The following is a 20,083-nucleotide window of genomic DNA, read 5'->3' on the forward strand; positions in this document are numbered from 1 at the left end:
AGAGAAAGAAAGAAAGGAAGGAAGAAAGGAAGAAAGAAAGAAAGAAAGAAAGAACAGAAAAAAAGAAAGAACAGAAAAAAGAAAGAAAGAAAAAATCGATACGTTTGCAATTCATTGTGATTTGAACTTGACCACGACTTAAAAGTCCAATCATTTGTTACTGGAAAAAGGAACAGAAGTGAGAGCAGTATTTAACCCAAGAGTAAGATAAACATTTAAACCCTCAAGTACCATATGCACAGAGATGACAAAAATTGAAAAGTTCTTGCCTCAGATCTTAAGTCAGAAGGGATAAAGATAGTCATGTCATACTCGATAAAGGAATAATCTACCAAGAGGATATTTCAATCCTAAACGTGAGAGCCGCCGACAAAGACTTATATGTACCATAGAAATCAACTATGACTGCCCCTTGAGAAGCCCACTCACACCTGGGTATGCCTCAGTTTTCCCAGGATCACTTCCATTAATCTCTGAGCTTAAAATCTAAATTAAACATGCCTCTTGGGTCTGGTGGGAGATGACTCGCTGGGAAAGAGTGCTCGTTGAGCAAGGATAAGAATCCAAGTTCAAATAAATTAAAAAAAAAAAAAAAAAACAACACCCAAGTAAAAGCCAGACATGGTTTCAGAGCCGGGAGGATCGTTGGAGCTTGCTAGCAGGGAGCCTAGCCACAGGTTCAGCAAGAAACCCGGTCTCAGGAATAAAGTGGGCCGTGACAAAGCAGGACAAGGGGTGACCTCCCCTGGCGTCCGTGCATGGCGGGGCGTGAAGTCTCGCTCTCAAGAACTGTCTCCTAAACCTCCAGCTCTGCTCCATATCCTCCAGCTTTCGTCTGACTTTTCGTAAGGGGAAAAGCAGCTCTTCTGGAGCCGCAGGCGACAGTGCGCAGCCGCCCTTCAGTCCCCGAGGCAGCGCTGCCGGGAGCCCCGGCGCGGCACCAGGATCCCGCCGCCTGGGACCAAGGGCGCCTCGCACAGCCCCGCCACTCGCCTGGCTCACCATGTCTGTGCCTCGGGCTGCCGCGGCTCCACAGAGGCTCCGGAACCGACGCTCACACGGCCGCGGAGACTCTGCAACTTGGACTTCCTCAGCTGAGGGGTCGCCAGCAAGAAAGATGGCGGGTGAGGAACTTCCGCACCGCCCGCCGGCGCTCTTGATTGGGCAGCTCACACACCGGCAGTTTCCTGCGGACCTCACGACCGTTCCTAAGATCAGACTTCATACAGCCAAGGGAACTAAACTGTCCCAGACTCCCACAGTTGGTTGCTGAAAACCGCAAGGAAAAGAGATGGTGGACAAGGAGCTGCCTCTTGGAGCCCTGAGCTAGTTGGTACCCGCCGCTCCTTTGGTCCTCATTGCTGGTGCCCACAGTTCCAGTCTGAGGCCTGAGTGAGTGACAGAATACCTTTATACTTCCTCCTCTTACTGACACAACCACTCCCTCTCCTGTCAACAACACTAATGAGATTCATTGGGACTCACAAAGACATGAAAGACGAAAGGAGAATTCGAGAGGAGCAAGAGAGGGCAAAGGTCTGTATGTGTTTGAATATTAACAAGTTACATTATGTACATGAATGAAAATGTTATAATGAAACAGTCCGTGAAAACATTAAAAACTATGCGTTCCAGCAGTTAAGAAAAAGCCTCAGCGGCTCTCTACAAAGGAAATTCTTTTTAGGAACGAGGTTTATTATAAAGGGCCTCAAGCCATGATCAGCCCTGTAGGTGGAAGGGACACCATTAGACGGAAACAGTACAATTTTGCAGATCTAAACAATAGGGTCTTCAAAGAAAGGTCAGGTGTCCCAGACTACTCCCCAGAACAAATGAAAAAGTCTGTTTTTTTTTTTTTTTTTTAAAAAATAACCTTTTAGAAGGCGGGATCTTTCACATCACGTGATTTGGTTCAACATAGTATACTTGAAGGGGAGCAAGAAGGAGCCAGGTACTATAGAGAACTGTCCCGGCACAGCGCACTGCTTAACTCTGTCCAAGAGAGAGCTGCATAAATTATGAGATTGGGCCTAAAGGAGCAGGTGGGTAAAAGCCAGCCACTTGGCCCCATTTTGAGGGGTGTTAGTTCTCACAGAAACCCGGGACAAATGGCTGAGGTGCCTATTAACAGATCCAAGCAGGGGTTGGGGATTTAGCTCAGTGGTAGAGCGCTTGCCCAGCAAACGCAAGGCCCTGGGTTCGGTTCCCAGGTTCGAAAAAAAGAAAAAGAAAAAAAAAACAAAAACAGATCCAAGTAGACACTGGTCACCTCTCCCAGCACTTGTCACCTTACTCCCTACCTTAAACCTCTGCTGGCCTGGGGCTGGGCTTCCTTTCCCCCAGCCTCTCATCCTGTTATCTTTTAGCTCCTGGATATCTCTCTCTATCTCCTTTTTTCTTTTTTTTCGGAGCTGGGGACCGAACCCAGGGCCTTGAAGCGCTCTACCACTGAGCTAAGTCCCCAACCCCTCCTGGATGTCTCTTAATCCTCTTTCCCCATTCTTTCTTCTCTTGCTCTCAGCAGCCTCACCTCTCAGGGTCGTCTGCTAGCCATGTTCAATCTGGACTCTTCTAGATTCCTTTGGCTATATTTTTCTCCTATCTACAATAAACCTTCTCAACCATACCCAACGGCCTTCATGTCAAACATTTTCATTCAGGGAGTAGCCATTTCAGAACTTGCTCTTGACTTTCCAGGGTGAGCATTTCACTTCTTCCTGTATGGTAGACCCTTTCTGCCTCTGTAACTGACTGCACAGAAATGAAGATATTTAACAGAGACATGTCTTGCAATCTACCAGACTAATGAAATGATGAACCTCAAGAAATAGGAATTTCCCCAAGAATCTTAAATTTGGAGAACAAAAAGTTGCCAGCCAGAAGGAGATTTAGGACTCATAAGTCTACTTTTCAGGACTAGGTCAATGGTAGGTAGGACTGAGCTGGACCTGAGACTGCCTAGTTGTCATAGGTAGCTTCAGTTGTCAATTGGACACATGTGAGGAGAGGAAACCTCAACTGAGCAGTGGCTGCCACCCGACAGTGGGCATGTCATGTCTGCATTATTTTCTTGTTCATGTATGTAGGAGGGCCTGGTCCACTGTGGGCAGCACCATCCCTAGGCAGCTTTCCCATCTTTAGAATCCAGAATTAAAACATTTTTTCCTTTGTGTGTGCTGTGTGCTTATATGCACACTTGTGGGTGCACAGAAGCCAGAGGAGGACATCAGGTGTCATTTTCCTTCTCCGTCTTATTCTCCTGAGAAAGGGTATCCCTGAATTTAGAGTGGGGGCGGACAGGAAGCCTCGCCATCTTCTGAGGCTGGCCCTCTCTGCTGACATCACCAGTGTTTGTGTCTGAGCTCAGCTTTTTATGTAGGTGCTGGGGACCACACTCAAGCTTCATACATGTAAGCACTCGATTTCTCTGTGCCCCCTCCCCCAGGCAAGAGGATTTCCATACACAAACTGGATCACATTTAGGCAAAGGGATAATATGAACTGGCTGATATTAAAAGATGACTAATTAATACCACATTTGTTAAACAGCATAAAGGATTTATCATCTACTTGTGTTTATGTGTGCCAGTGCCAAGAACACCAACTGACATTAGGCCAACAGTGAAAGCTTTCTTTACATAGTGAGTTTCCACTAAGATTGACACATGCCTCAGCTTCTGTATGGTGTCACCCGCTAATACCTACTTTCCTTTATAGCTCCCAGTGGGTGCTTCAACCTTGGTTCACCAACTCTCTTGCCTCAAAATTAGAAGGAGTCATATTTGCAAATAGTATGTTCTTACATCTACATTATGATAAGAGCAGCTACATGATGTGGGCTTGCTTCTATGTTGCTAATTTACAAGTCAAGCCAGAGATGTTTGGAAGTTACTTCTGTGCAGTGAGACCTTTACTGCACTACAGAGCCATGCAGACCCCTTCTTAGAGTTCTACTCTGGCAATTTACCTAGAGACACAACATCAACGGATGATTATTAGCCTAGCTCTTAGCTCAGGGAGAGACATGGTGCCAAGGGACTGACTGAGGCAAAGAGTAGGGCAGAAGGACATCCTCCCCTGCCCTCTAAAGGAACACAGGCACACACATCTATGCACTTACCACATCCACCATGCTTACACATGCCACACATACACAAAATAATAAAGTAAAGGAAAATTATACTCCTGATGAACAAATCAGATATGGTATGTAGATAGATTCACTTCTGCAATCCGTTACATTTGATGTGGCCGAAGGCTTGGTACTGGTGATCACTGACCCAGGGTACACTTAAACCAGTGGGATAAATCTTTTGATAAGAGAAGGGAAAATTATGATTAAAAAGCTGTAACATAGGGGTTGGGGATTTAGCTCAGTGGTAGAGCGCTTGCCTAGCAAGCGCAAGGCCCTGGGTTCGGTCCCCAGCTCCGAAAAAAAGAAAAAAGAAAAGAAAAAAAAAGCTGTAACATAAATATGATAAAATTTACATGGGAATAGAGCATTAATTAGTAGGATCCCACTACATAAGGAATTTTCACCAGAATTTGGCAATAATTCTGACAAAATGAAAATTTTGAAAAATTGTGAAGTTGATCTCTTTATGTTATCTTGCAGATATGTTCTATACATGTATAAATTATTATATAAAATATTATAAATAAAGTAAAATATTTTTAAACTATAAAATACTTGAAGACAATAGTAAAAGCCAAAAATAGAACTCTTAGCGGTGCTATAGACCAGAGTGGCTATGCCTCATCTATACTTCCCAGGGTGACCCTCATGTTGCTACTCTGATGCCCAAAGGTGTGCAGTGATTTGAGGAATATTGATGCAGGAGTTAATCTAAAGCTAAGAGCCATGTGACTAACCAGGCAGTTTCGGAAGAAACAGGAAATAAAGTTGGTCTAAGTCCATTCTAAGTTTAGGCTTTTACAGGAAACTCCATATATGTGCAGTGCCATCATGGCCCAGTTCCTACAGGTTCAGCGGGTCTGCAGGAAGAAGCTGCGGCTGGTTGGGATCACAGCTCTGCTTTTGGCTTCCAAATGCCGTTTTCTCTGAGTATTGAAGAGTTTGTTTACATGACAGACAATGCTTACACTGGTTCCCAAATCGGAGAAATGGAGGCTCTGATTTCGAAAGAGTTGAATTTGGAATTGGGCTGGCCTTGGCCACTCTACTTCTTAAGGTGAGCCTCAAACGCGCGGGGAGGTCAATGTTGAACAACACGCTTTAGCCAAGCATCTGATGGAGCTGACACTCATCAACTATGACATCCCTTTCCTCAGGCTTCAGCTTCCTGCCTGTTTCGGATGGTGCTGGGCCAAGGGAAATGGAATTTAAAGCAGCAGTATTACACAGGATACATGGAGAGTGAAAGACTGGAAGTCATGCAGCACATGGTCAAGAACATTGTGAGAGTCAATGAAAGCCTCACCGACTTCCTCAGTCAAGTGTGTCAGCAGCAGACTCCTGAAGATGAGGACCCCTCACTTGAACTCCAAAACCATCAAAGACCTGGCTTCCCCTCTGATGGGCAGGCCCTGGGCAGTGGGGCTTCTATCCTGCATCTCTTAGATTTTGGACATACTTAATCTAGTTTACATCACAAAACCTCTTCTCGGATTAATCCTCTGTGTATTTGGGGAAAAAATAAAGTTATTGATTTTCTTGGGTTAAAAAAAAAGTGAAAAATAGGGGTTGGGGATTTAGCTCAGTGGTAGAGCACTTGCCTAGGAAGTGCAAGGCCCTGAAAAAAAAAAGTGCAAAATAATTAAACCCACTTTAAGTCATTTGTTCTGAATTCATGATCCATGACAAGAGCCCAATTAAACCTTTTTATAGGTCCATTAGATGCAATTATTTTAAAAATGCATAAAAATTAAGACTGTTCACATACTAGGAAGACATTCAATCCAATGTTTAAATTAAAAGCCGGAAAAGTTACTAACTGACTTTACTATAGGTTAACCACATGCAACTATTTAAGTAAAGCTTATTAAATAATTTCACTAAAACATTTATTTTCAGTAATAAAATAAAGAGCACACTGAATTATTCAGACCTACTCATGAGTGTGGCGCCGACAAACCCTCCTGTAGACGGAGCAATCTCTGAAGCATTCCACACATTATTTTACACCAGGCTCTTCACATTAGTTGTGTTAACAGAATCCTACTGCATCAGGCTTTGACACTGTAGGCTACAATTCTACCTACATTTAGATGGTTTTGACTGTGTCCATTGACATTCTGGCCAACTGAAGACTTACAGGTTTCTTCTAATCAAGGTTCTTGATGTGCTGTGTTCTTTTATGTGTGTGATGTGCATGGCCGTGAGGATGAGTGTTCATGTGTGGGTACGCATTGTACTTGCACATAGAGGCCGGAGGGTGATGGATGACAAGAGTCTAGTAGGAAAATCCAGTCTATTGCCTTTTGTGTGTTTCTATGGCAGGGACTATACAAACTGAGCCATCTTCTCATCCCCATAGTGGTTTCTCAGAGCTGAACTGAAACAGGTAGGGATAATCCCACATGCTTTACCTTGATACAAGTTAAATTCATTATGCCCTCACGTTTGCTAGAAAGATCTGGAGCTTTCCTTTAGTCTATATTTAGAGATAATTACCATTGTGTCTCCATGTTTTATTTTAAAGGAACTAGAACGTGCTAAGGCTTATTCGCATAGCTTACAACTATGGTGGGTTTTTTTTTTTTTTGAGTTTATGAAATTAAAACTTAGTCAAAGGGGAGAAGGTCTTTCAATGTACCTTACACACAGTGCACCCCTTCATGGTGTCTAAGAGAACCGTGAGTACTGTAGGATCTTCCACATTGTTTACATACATATGATTTCTCTCCAGTGTGAATTCTTTTTTTAAGAATTCTTTATTTATTTATTTATTATGTATACAGTGTTCTCTCTATATATGCCTGCAGGCCAGAAGAGGGCACCAGATCTCATTACAGATTGTTATGAGCTGTCATGTGGTTGCTGGGAATTGAACTCAGGACCTCTGGAAGAGCAGTCAGTGCTCTTAACCACTGAGCCATCTCTCCAGCCCTCCAGTGTGAATTCCATCATGGCATCATAGGGAACTATGATCAGTGAAGGCTTTTGCACAGAATTTACATGCATATGGTTTCTCTCCTCTGTGGATTCTTTCATGGCAGTGAAGAGAACTATGATAAGTGAAGGCTGTCCCACACAGCTTACATACACAGGGTTTCTCTGCACTGTGAATATTTTCATGGCAACGAAGAGAACTGTGGTACTAAAGGCTTTCTCACACTGTTTGCATGCATAGGGTTCCTCCCCTGTGTGAAGAAACTATGAAATGTGAAGGCTTTCCCACACACCCTGCATAGACAAGGTATCCATTCACTATGGATTCGCTCATGTTTTTTCAGTGCGCTGCTCAACACAAAGACTTTCCTACACTGCTTACAGCCATGGGCCTTCTCGCCCCTGTGAATCTGTTCATGGTATCGAAGAGCATTGTGATGCGTGAAGGCTTTCCCACACTGCTTACATGCATAGGGCTTCTCTCCACTATGAATCCTTTCACGACACTGAAGAGAACTGTAATCAATGAAAGCTTTCCCACATACCTTGTATTCACAGGGTTTCACTCTAGTATGAATTCGTTCATGTCTTTGCAAGGCACTAGAACAAGCGCATGTCTTCCCACATTGCTTGTATATATAGGGTTTCTCTAAACTATGAATCTTTTCATGGCACTGAAGGGAACTGTGCTCACTAAGGGCTATCCCACATTCATTACATATGTATTTCATTCTATTGAGGTTTGTTCATGACTCTCAACCTTCCTCAAAGAAGGAAAGACTTTCAGAAATTTGCTTGCATTCAAAGGGTTTCTCTCCACTGTGGGTTCACGGTGGCGAAGGCCACTGGAATAAGTGATGGTTTTGCCACATTGCTTACATATATAAAGCTGTTCTCCAGTATGAGTTCTTGTATGTGTCAAGAAAGAACTAGAAGAATGAAAGGCTTTACCACATACTTGACATATATATGGTCCATCTCCTTATGTGTTAGTATGTGCTGTTGAATACCAGCAACGGTCAAAGAAAAATTGTCCTTGAATTTTCAGAGTCATTATCAAGGATCCCGTCTCCTTGCTTTTTTGCTAGAATGTAGATCCAGAAAAATCAATTTGACTTAATACAACACCATAGAAAAATATTAGATTCTGAATTCCAGTCTCCATCTGCACACAGAGATGGGGCTTTCCCACAGTCCTCTGGACCCAAAACCATCCCAGAGAGAGCTGGTCTCCCAGGAGCACTCTCACTCCTAAGATCACAGGCTCACAGGCCCACAGGAGGGAAAAGCTCCAGTCAGAGACAGCAAGACCAACTAACATCAGAGATAAGCAGATGGCGAGAGGTAAGCACAGGAACCTAAACAGAAGAAACCAAGACTACGTGGCATCATCAGAACCCAGTTCTCCCACCACAACAAATACTGGATATCCCAACACACTGGAAAAGCATGATTTGGATTTAAAAATCACATCTCGTGGTAATGATAATAGAGGACTTTAAGAAGGACATAAATAATTCCCTTAAAGAAATACAGGGCAGGGGTTGGGGATTTAGCTCAGTGGTAAAGTGCTTGCCTAGGAAGCGCAAGGCCCTGGGTTCGGTCCCCAGCTCCAAAAAAAAAAAACCAAAAAAAAAGAAATACAGGGCAACGGGGCAACACAGGTAAACAAGTGAAGCCTTTAAAAAGGAAACACAAAAATCCTTAAAGGGTTACAGGAAAACACAACTGAACAGGTGAAGAAATTGAACAAAACCACCCAGGATCTTAAAATAGAAATAGAACCAATAAAGGAGTCACAAAAGAAGACAACCCTGGAGATAGAAAACCTAGGAAAGAGATCAGGAGTCACAGACACGAGTATCACTGACGGAATACAATAGATTGAAAAGGGAATTTCAGGGGTTGGGGATTTAGCTCAGTGGTAGAGCACTTACCTAGCAAGTGCAAGGCCCTGGGTTCGGTCCCCAGCTCCGGAAAAAAAAAAAAGAAAGAAAGAAAAGGGAATCTCAGGGGCAGAAGACACCATAGAAAACATTGACACAATAGTCAAAGACAATGCGAAAAACAAAAAGCTCCTAACCCAAAACATCCAGGAAATCCAGGACACATTGAGAAGACCGAAATGAAGGATAATAGGTATAGAAGAGATTGGAGATTCCCAAATTAAAGGACCAGTAAATATCAACAAAATTACAGAAGAAAACTTCCCTAACCTGAAGAAGAAATGCCCATAAACATACAAGAAGCCTACAGAACTCCAAACAGATTGGACCAGAAAAAATTCCTCCTATTACATAATAGTCAAAACACCAAGTGCACAAAACAAAGAAAAAATATTAAAAGCAGTAAGAGAAAAAGGTCAAGTAACATATAAAGGCAGACCTATCAGAATCACACCAGACTTCTCAACAGAAGACTATGAAGGCCAGAAGATCCTGAGCAGATGCCATACAGACCCTAAGAGAACACAAATGCCAGCCAAGGCTAGTGTATCCAGCAAAACTCTCAATTACCATAGATGGAAAAACCAATATGTTCCATGACAGAGCCAAATTTACACAGTATGTTTTCACAAATCTAGCCCTACAAAGGATAATAGATGGAAAACTCCAAAACAAGGAGGGAAATTACACCCTAGAAAAAGCAAGAAAGTAATAAACAAGCCCAAAAGAAGAGAGCCACACAAACATAATTCCACCCCTAACAACAAAAATAACGGGAAACAACAATCACTATTCCTTAATATCTCTTAACATCAATGCTCTCAATTCCCCAATACTAACAGACTGGATATCTAAACAGGACCCAGCATTTTGCTGTCTACAGGAAATGCACCTCAGTGACAGAGAGACACTACCTAAGAGCGAAAGTCTGGAAAAAAAAATTCTGAGCAAATGGTCCCAAGAAACAAGATGGAGTAGCCATTCTAATATAGAATAAAATCAACTTACAACCAAAAGTTATCAAAAAAGGTAATGAAAGGACACTTCATATTCATCAAACGAAAAATATATGAACTCTCAATTCAGAACATCTATGCTTCAAATGAAAGGGCACCCACATTCATAAAAGAAGCTTTACTAAAGCTCAAAGCATATATTGCACCTCACACTATAATAGTAGGAGACCTCAACACCCCACTCTCATCAATGGACAGATCATGGAAACAGAAACTAAAGAGAGACACAGTGAAACTAACAAGTTATGAACCAAATGGATGTAACAGATATATACATATAAAACATTTCATCTGAAAACAAAAGAATGTACCTTCTTCTTAGCACCTCATAGTACCTTATCCAAAATTGACCATATAATTGGTCACAAAACAGGCCTCAATAGATTAAAAAAAAAAAGGCTGAAATAATCCCATGCATCCTACCAGATCACCACGAACTAAGGCTGGTCTTCAATAACAATAAAAACAACAAAAAGCCCATATATGTGTGAAACCCACAATGCGTTGGGTACAATGATAATTTGGTTAAGGAAAAAATAAAAAAAGAAATTAAAGACTTTTTAGAATTTAATGAAAAGGAAAGCACAGGGACTGGAGAGATGGCTCAGTGGTTAAGAGCACTGACTGCTCTTCCAGAGGTCCTGAGTTCAAATCCCAGCAACCACATGGTGGCTCACAGTCATCTGTAATGAGATCCGATGCCCTCTTCTGGTGTCTGAAGACAGCAACAGTGTACTCACATTCATAAAGTAAATAAGTAAGTCTTAAAAAAAAAAAAAAAGAAAGAAAGAAAAAGGAAAGCACAACATACCCAAACTTATGGGATACAATGAAAACAATGCTAAGAGGAAAACTCATAGCTGGATGCCTTTAAAAAGAAACTGGAGAGAGAATACACTAACAGCTTGACAGCACACCTGAAAGCTCTAGAATAAAAAGAAGCAAAGCAAATTCGCCCAAGAAGAGTAGAAGGCAGGAAGTAATCAAACTCAGAGCTGAAATCAACCAAGTAGAAACAAAAAGGACCATACAAAAGAATCAACAAAACCAGGAGCTGGTTCTTTGAGAAAATCAACAAGATAGCTAAACCCTTAGCCAGACTAACCAGAGGGTACAGAGAGTGTATCCAAGTTAACAAAATCAGAAATGAAAAGGGAGATATAACAACAGAAACTGAAAAAATTCAAAAAACTATCAGATCCTACTACAAAAGCTTATATTCAACAAAACTGTAAAATCTGGATGAAATAGACAATTTTCTAGACAAATACCAAGTGCCAAAGTTAAATCAGGATCAGATAAACCATCTAAAGATTCCTATAACCCCTTAAAAAAATAGAAGAAGTCATAAGAAGTCTCCCAACCAAAAAACACCCAGGACCAGAAGGTTTTATTGCAGAATTCTATCAGACCGTCAAAGAAGACCTAATACCAGTACTCTCCAAACTATTCCACAAAAGAGAAACAGAAGGAACACTACCCAATTCATTCTTTGAAGCCACAATTTCTCTTATACCTAAACCACACAAAGACCCAACAAAGAAAGAGAACTTATGACCAATTTCCCTCATGAATATCTATGCAAAAATACTAAATAAAATACTCACAAACTGAATCCAAAAACACATCAAAACAATCATCCATCATAATCAAGTAGGCTTCATCTCAGGGATGCAAAGATGGTTCAATATATGAAAAACCATCAAAGTAATCCACTATATACAAAAATACCACATGATCATCTCATTACATGCTAAGAAAGCATTTTATACTTAAAGTCTTGGAAAGATCAGGAATTTAAGGCCCATACCTAAACATAGTAAGAGCAATATACAGCAAACCAACATCAAGATAAATGGAGAGAAACTTGAAGCAATCCCACTAAAATCAGGGACTAGACAAGGCTTCCCACTCTCTCCCTACCTATTCAATATAGTACTTGAAGTTCTAGCCAGACAAATTAGACAATAAAAAGAGGCCATAGGGATAGAGATTTGAAAGGAAGAAGTCAAAATATCATGATTTGCAGACGATATGATAATATACTTAAGTGACCCCAAAAATTCCACCAGAGAATTCCTAAACTGGATAAACAACTTCAGCAAAGTGGCTGGGTATAAAATTAACTCAAACAAATCAGTAGCCTTACTCTACTCAAAGGATATACAGGCTGAGAAAGAAATGAGGGAAATGACACCCTTTACAATAGCCACAAATAATATAAAATACCTTGGTGTGTCTCTAACCAAGCAAGTGAAAGATCTGTATGACAAGAACTTCAAATCTTTGAAGAAAGAAATTGAAGAAGATCTCAGAAGATGCAAAGATCTCCCAGGTTTGTGAATTGGCAGAATTAATATAGTAAAAATAGCCATCTTACGGAGAGCAATCTACAGATTCAATGCAATCCCCATCAAAACTCCAACTCAATTCTTCATAGTTAGAAAGAGTAATTTGCAGATTCATTTGGAAAAGCAAAATACCCCAGGATAGCAAAAACTATTCTTAACAATAAAAGAATTTCTGGGGGAATAGCCATCTCTGACCTCAAGCTGTATTACAGAGCAATTGTGACAAAAACTATATGGTATTGGTACAGAAACAGGTAGGTAGATCAATGGAATAGAATTGAAGACCCAAAAATGAACACACATACCTATGGTCACTTGATCTTTGACAAAGGAGCTAAAACTATCCAATGGGAAAAAGACAGTATTTTAAACAAATGGTGTTGTTTCAACTAGCGGTCAGCATGTAGAAGAATGAAAATTGACCCATTCTTATTACCCTGTACAAAGCTTAAGTCCAAATGGATCAAAGACCTCCACATAAACCCAGATACACGCAAACTAATAGAAGAAAAAGTGGGGAAGAGTCTCAATCACATGGGCACTGGGGAAATTTTCCTGAACAGAGCACCAATGACTTATGGTCTAAAATAAGAATTGGCAAATGGGACCTCATAAAATTGCAAAGCTTCTATAAGGCAAAGGATACTGTCAGCAGGACAAAATGACAACCAACATATTGGGAAAAGATCTTTACCAGTCCTACATCTGATAGAGGACAAATATCTAATATATACAAAGAACTCAAGAAGTTAGACTCCAGAGAATCAAATAATCCTATTAGAAAAAGGGGTACAGAGATAAACAAAGAATTTTCAACTGAGGAATACTGAATGACAGAGAAGCACTTAAAGAAATGTTCAGCATCCTAAATCATCAGGGAAATCAAATCAAAACAACCCTGAGATTCCACCTCACACCAGTCAGAATGGCTAAGTTCAAAAACTCAGGTGACAGCAGATGCTGGCGAGGATGTAGAGAAAGAGTAATACTCCTCCTTTGTTGTTGGGATTGTAAGCTGGTACAACCACTCTGGAAATCAGTCTGGCAGTTCCTCAGAAAATTGGACATAGTACTTACTACCTGAGGACCCAGCTATACCAGTCCTGGGCTATACCCAAAGTTGCTCCAACATACAACAAAGACACATGCTCCACTATATCCATAGAAGTCTTATTTATAATAGCCAGAGGAATGCATACAGAAAACATTGTACATTTACACAATGGAGTACTTTTCAGTTTACTGAAAACAATGACTTCATGAAATTCTTAGGCAAATGGATGGAACTAGAAAATATCATCCTGAGTGAGGTAGCCCAATCACACAAGAACACATAAGGTATGCACTCACTGATAAGTGGATATTAGCCCCAAAGCTTGGAATACCCCAGATACAATTCACAGACCACATGAAGCTCAAGAAGGAAGAGGAAAGTGTGGATGTTTTAGTCCTTCTTAGAAGGGGGAACAAAAATACTCACAGGAGGAAACATGGAGACAAAGTGTGGAGCAGAGAGTAAAGGAAAGGCCATCCAGAGAGTGCCCCACCTGGGGATCTATCCCATATACAGCCACCAAATCCAGTCATTATCGGGGATGCCAAGAAGTGCATGCTGACAGGAGCCTGATATGGATGTCTCCTGAGAGGCTCAGCCAGAACATGACAAATACAGAGGGGGGATGTCAAGGTTCAATGCCCCAGTGTAGAGGAATGCCAGGGAGGGGAGTTTGGAGGGAATGGGTAGTTGGGGGAGCACCTCAAGAAGCACGGGGAGGTAGCGAGTTTCTGGATGGGAAACCAGAAAAGGGGAAAACATTAGTAATGTAAATTTAAAAAAATCCAATAAAAGAAAAAAAAGTAAAAAAATGTGAAAAAAACACTAAAAAAGAAAAATATTAGATTCTTTTTTTTTTTTTCTTTTTTTTTCGGAGCTGAGGACCGAATCCAGGGCCTTGCACTTGCTAGGCAAGTCCTCTACCACTGAGCTAAATCCCCAACCCCAAAAGATTAGATTCTAAGTAGGTTTCTGGTATAACATGATTATTACTGATTTATTCATCAAAATTCTGTTATTGTACAAATCTTGAAGCATCATTGATAAGCAAAACAGTGTTTTCTCATGGAATACACAAGGCAGTGATCTTATCCTTACCTGTGACAACCAGGTTCCTGCAGGTTTCCTGCATCACATGTCTGTGCAGCCTTTTTTGGGGAAAATTCAGCAAAGCCCACTCCTCGATGGTGAAGTTCATAGCCACATCCTTAAAAGATACAGAGTCCTAAAGAATAGCCCAGTATTTTCAGGAGGAAGGGTGAGGCTCAGAGTTGGAGAGCTAGACTCAAAGCATATGATGTTCACAGAATGCTGCATTGATTAAAGGTTTGATCCAGGTAATGTTCATCAGAGTTCTAAATAATATTCCTTAGCATTTTAATTCTAATGCCAGACTGCACCTTCACTATAAAGCAAAAGCAGATGCCGGTTAACACTGTCAGGCCATCCCAGTAAAGTCTGTACTGGCTCTGTTGCGCCTGTCATAAAAACAATTCTACTAGTCTGGGCATAGCGATCCCTGCTTTTAATCCCAGCACTAAGGAGGCAGAGGCAGGCAGATCTCCTTTAAGGTCAGTCTTACATAGTAAGTTCCTGGCCAGATAGGGATACATAGTGAGGCTGTCTTTAAAAAATAAAACAAAATGAGGGGTTGGGGACTTAGCTCAGCGGTAGAGCGCTTGCCTAGCAAGCGCAAGGCCCTGGGTTCGGTCCCCAGCTCCGAAAAAAAGAAAAAAGAAAAAAGAAAAAAATAAATAAATAAAACAAAACGAACCAACCCTTACTAGTCAGTATCCATAACAGAGTTAGCACCAGCTATTTGGAGACTAATCTTAAAAATGCCTAAGAATGGGGCTTGGAAAAGTGCTTGACTCTCAATCAAGAGATCCTGAGTTATACATCCTTCCCACCCCCGCTCCACTAACCCATATAATATTGCTGGGCATGGTGGCACACGCTTATAATACCAGTACCAGGGAGGTAGAGACAGGTGGGTTCTTGGTGCACAGTTGTCAGCCAATCTAGGACAATTGGTAAGCTTCAGGCAAAAAGCCTGATGGACAGAACTCCCAAGGGATGGCACCCAAGGTGTCATTCTGACTTCCACATGCATGCACACATATGTACGAACGTGCAATTGTATGTGTGTGAACATATGCAACCATGTTCGTGAATTAAACAAAACCAACTGCCTCTGGGGTCTGGAACCTGGAAATTCAATGGATTTCACCAGCATACTTGTGGAGAGGGGCTCCATGTTCTAGTTTAGGATAGCAATACACTGTTTGTCTAACTCCCATTGTCTCTCTAGATATCTGCAAGCTTCTGATGTGCTTATCAGAAGGATCAGAATGAAAATATGATCTAGAATATTAGTCTCCAATAACCTGGTCTGACAGATAATATGGAACAAAGACTTCATATCCCAACTTCTTCTTGGAAAACAGTGCACATCCTTTTGACTGCTCGTAGGAAACTTGGGAAAGCTTGTACTTGGTATCTTGTAGACAATCTTAAATATTTTCAAAGACCTATGAAGGATAACCTACTATGATAATGCAAAAAGATTTCATTTTTCCCTCAAAAATGCTAAGGGGAATATAAACGAGGGGATGGCATTGTCAGAGGGGTCAGAGATACTGAGGTAATACAATTATTCCTTAATATATCTTTATCCAGTTGACTATTAACCCAAAAGATCTCTACATATAAATAAAGAGGCTATTCCATAGAGAATGGCTCACATAAGTATAAATAAGCTGAACATTCTTCACACAAAGAGTGAGTACTGGGCAAAAAGGTTTAAACAAAACAACAGTGTGTAGCTTCATTACTCCAATATCACAAATGGATCACCCAGAAATAGATGGATGGATAGATAGATGGATGGATGGATGGATAGATAGACAGACAGACAGACAGACAGACAGACAGATAGATAGATAGGATAGATAGGATAGATAAATGATAGATAGAATAGATGGATGGATAGATAGATGATAGATAGATAGATAGATAGATAGATAGATAGATAGATAGATAGATAGAGCAACTGCAATCTTCAGAGTTAAGCTGCACCATAGATCAAATGCACCTATCAGACAAGTGCAGAACACACTCTCCTCAGCACCCAATGAAAGCTTCTTCAAAATACTTCACCTATCAGGTGATAAGGCATTAGCAAAGCAAAAAACACACAAAAAAGTCAACTAACCAAACAAACACCCCCCAACCACCCCCCCAAAGAAGCTGAAATGCTTTCTTGCATTGTACAAGATCAAATATAGTCAACTTGCAATATTTAATTTGGAAAAAAATATTAAGAAATCCAAGTCCAGGAAGACAGTTTAGTTGGTAACCTGCTTGCCATTTAAACATAAAGAACTAATTTCTGATCCCTGGTACTCACATAAACAGTTGGTCATGGTACATGGTACACCAGTGCTAGGTACTTATAAGACTGGTACTGTGAAACCATTAGAGGAAAACAAAAATGAAGCCAAGCTACTTTGTAGAATGAATATATGATAATAAAAATAAATGAAAGGAACTCTTTACTTGGAAACATGCTCACATGTTTCCTTTCCCATGAATAGAAATCAAATTACATACTGAAATGGAAAAGATAAAATTCGAGCACTTTGACAAGTCATAGTCAAGTATGTGTAAAGTTTCCTTATGATATATGCAGATTAGTAAGTACAGTGCCATGCTGACAAAATCAAGAATTAAAAATCGCATAACTGACCTCAGATGCAAGACAGTCTTTGCTAATATTAAACACCATGTCATGACAAAAGTTCAGAATCTAGTAGGCACAGGAGAATCATACAGTAACATAGTAAAGGCTTGTGTGACAGACACATACTAGTAATAACATTCTAAATGTGGGTGGGGGACTGAATGCATTGTCTCAAAGACCAAAAAAAAAAAAAAAAAACCAACTAGGTGACTACTCATGACACTTCTTGAATATAGTATTAAACTATTAGCCGGGGAAATTATGCAGGCATAGGCAATGACAGTTATATGAATCAGAAAGGAGGAAGTCAGACCAACCTTGTTTCATACATAAAGAAGAAAACCCAAAACTGTTACTATCATGTAAACCAGGAATCCCAGTGTGTGGGAGGCTAAGACATCAAGAATAAGAGTTCCCAGTCAGCCAGGGGTACATAGTTACACTTTCTGTGTAAAAAGTAACACATATCCGTGAAGAACAAGGGCGGTCCAAAAGATTATACCAAGAAGGCTTCTAGATATCATAAAGTATTTAGCAAGGGTACAAACTCAACACGAAATGCCAGTACATCTCCAAGTCACTGATGACAGAAAAATGTTCTACAAAGGCAGTTTTAGGTTACCAAAGAAAGAAAGAAAGAGAAAGAGAGGGTTTGGAGTTTGCTGGGCAGAGAGGTGGGGCAGGTTGGGGAGGAGTTGGGGAGAAGAAAAGTGTAATCAGAATATACTGTGTGAAATTGTTTTCACTAAAAAAGAAAAAGTAAGAAAGAAGTTAAACAAGACACTAGAAGAAAAAAAGACTACCATAATCATGGATTAGAAGAATCAATGTCGCTAAAACAATTCAAAGTCATAATTCAGATTCAATAAAATTCCCATTGAAGTATCACATTTTACACACAATTAGAAACAATTCTTAAAATTGCTAAGAAAGCTCAAGAGACCCAGGGGAGCCCAAGATATCCTCAGCAAAAAAGAGCACTGCGTGTTTCATTCTACCTGATTTCAAAACACACTGCAGGTCTATAATGAACAGAACAGAACAGAACGAAGCAACCCCGACGGAGTCGTGTTATAAATATAAACGTACAGTCCGACGATGGAAAGGAAAAAATAAAAATAAACCCACCTGATTCTTAGCAAAAGTGCCAAAAATATAACCAGAGAAAGAACAGAATAACCAATAAATTATGGTGTTAATCCTGGATCTCTACATGGAGATGTTGGAAACTAGAGTCTGACCCTAGAGAAAAACCAACCCAAGTTGTTCACTGTTGCCTGAAAACGATTGGCTGATCAGAAAAGACAAACACTCCTAAGCTCTATTAAGCCGGTACCTCAATACTGTTACCTCTCCAAGAAAGCCCTTCTCTTCTAGCTACCGCTTAACGTGTTTCACACTTTTTATCCCGGGCCTTCTGTAATAATCTTTTCACATAAAGTCATACCTCAACATTAAACAAGTTGAATCCTACAAACCGTCCAACTGCCTCACACATGGCCATACTCCTTGCACTCTTACGTTTCTCACAGGGGAGATTGGTGGATCGCGGCCCCCCCCCCCCCCCCCCCCGGTCCAGTGAATTTGGCAATGTGGGAGAGGAGGCTCCCTGGGAACTGAGGGATTTCAACTGTTAATCAACAGCACAACAAAAGGATTTCAGAAGCTGCTTCCCAGGAACTGGAAAAGAGGAAAATCAGGTTCTACTAGGCAAAACAAAGCTACCCTGCATCCCCCGCCCCACCCCCACCCCCGGGGTTCCTGCCCAGTCTGGGGCTTCAGACCCTCGGCCACCGACCAGTCCACGCGCAGCTGCAGTCTTCGCCGCGGTTCCCGGGACTGAGGGACCCGCCTGCGCGCTCCGCATCCCCGATGCTCACCTTGGCTGAGCTCCGGACCTCAAGCAGCTCAACGTGGTTCCAAGGTGGAGCAGCCCTACAGCCTCCTGAGGTCCAACGACCCCAAACTCCCTCAGTGGACAGACAGGACAGAGAGCAACGACGATGGCGTTGCCAGAAAGAAAGATGCCGGTGAGGAACTTCCGCTCCGTTCTCCTGACCTTCTGCGACCTGACTCTGATACTGGGTTTGACAGTCATGAGAAAATCGAAGCTGAACAGTTTGGGACTCCATTAACTGACAGAACCGAGTCACAACCTTGGTAGCACCAGAAAGAAAGATGGCTGTGAAGCTCTTCCACTTTGCTTGACCCCGGTCTTGATTGGACACTCATAGCTATTTTGGGGAGGTGGGGTGCGGTTGGTCAGTGTCACACTGCAGGGTAGAACAATCCTGCACTTCCTGAGCTGACCATACAGTTTAGCGATTGCTGCGCCAGAAAGAAAAATGAGGAACATTCCACGGTGCTCTTGACCCATACATAGAGACCTTCGTGACACTATAAAAAATCCCTACCTAACTAGCTGGAACCAAAACAAGCACTCCAGACTTAGCCACTCCCAGTACTGTCTAGTTATAGATAGATAGATAGATAGATAGATAGATAGATAGATAGACAGACAGACAGATGGATAGATAGATGATAGATGGATAGATGATAGATAGATGGATGGATGATGGATGGATGGATAGATAGATAGATAGATAGATAGATAGATAGATAGATAGATAGATAGATAGACAGACAGACAGACGGATAGATGGATAGATGGATGGATAGATGGATGGATAGATGGATGGATAGATAGATGGATAGATGATAGATAGATGGATGGATGATGGATGGATGGATAGATAGATAGATAGATAGATAGATAGATAGATAGATAGATAGTTGGATGGATGGATGGATAGATGGATGGATGGATGGATCGATCGATCGATCGATCGATCGATTGATAGATAGATAGATGAATTCCAAGTTTTCTTTTCCCAGTTCCTAG

General features: G+C 41.2%; 1 protein-coding gene and 1 long non-coding RNA gene across 5 annotated transcripts in view; one reads left to right on the top strand and one right to left on the bottom strand.

Annotated features, from left to right (window-relative positions):
- The window catches only part of Zfp878 (zinc finger protein 878), a 29,839-nt gene extending 10,487 nt beyond the window's left edge, over positions 1 to 19,352 (bottom strand). Inside the window, exon 1 of one of the 2 annotated variants that reach the window (XM_039095184.2) lies at positions 19,062 to 19,352. In XM_039095184.2, the coding sequence (XP_038951112.1) occupies positions 19,062 to 19,313 (252 nt within the window). In that variant the 5' untranslated portion in view covers positions 19,314 to 19,352. Of the gene's footprint in view, positions 1 to 1,002; positions 1,138 to 19,061 lie in introns of those variants that run through there. The other variant, NM_001409026.1, reaches the window with a different exon arrangement.
- LOC134482464 (uncharacterized) lies at positions 1,217 to 6,061 on the top strand. 3 transcript variants are annotated; one of them, XR_010058634.1, is made up of 3 exons: positions 1,217 to 1,536; positions 4,960 to 5,192; positions 5,293 to 6,061. It is a non-coding gene; the product is annotated as an uncharacterized LOC134482464 (long non-coding RNA). The 3 variants fall into 3 exon arrangements; XR_010058633.1 differs by having other exon boundaries at positions 1,398 to 1,536; positions 4,940 to 5,192; XR_010058635.1 differs by having other exon boundaries at positions 1,398 to 1,536; positions 5,093 to 5,192.
- Positions 19,353 to 20,083: the final 731 nt, after the last annotated feature.

Source organism: Rattus norvegicus, chromosome 16, assembly GCF_036323735.1.
Source record: "Rattus norvegicus strain BN/NHsdMcwi chromosome 16, GRCr8, whole genome shotgun sequence".
Taxonomy (NCBI): domain Eukaryota; kingdom Metazoa; phylum Chordata; class Mammalia; order Rodentia; family Muridae; genus Rattus; species Rattus norvegicus.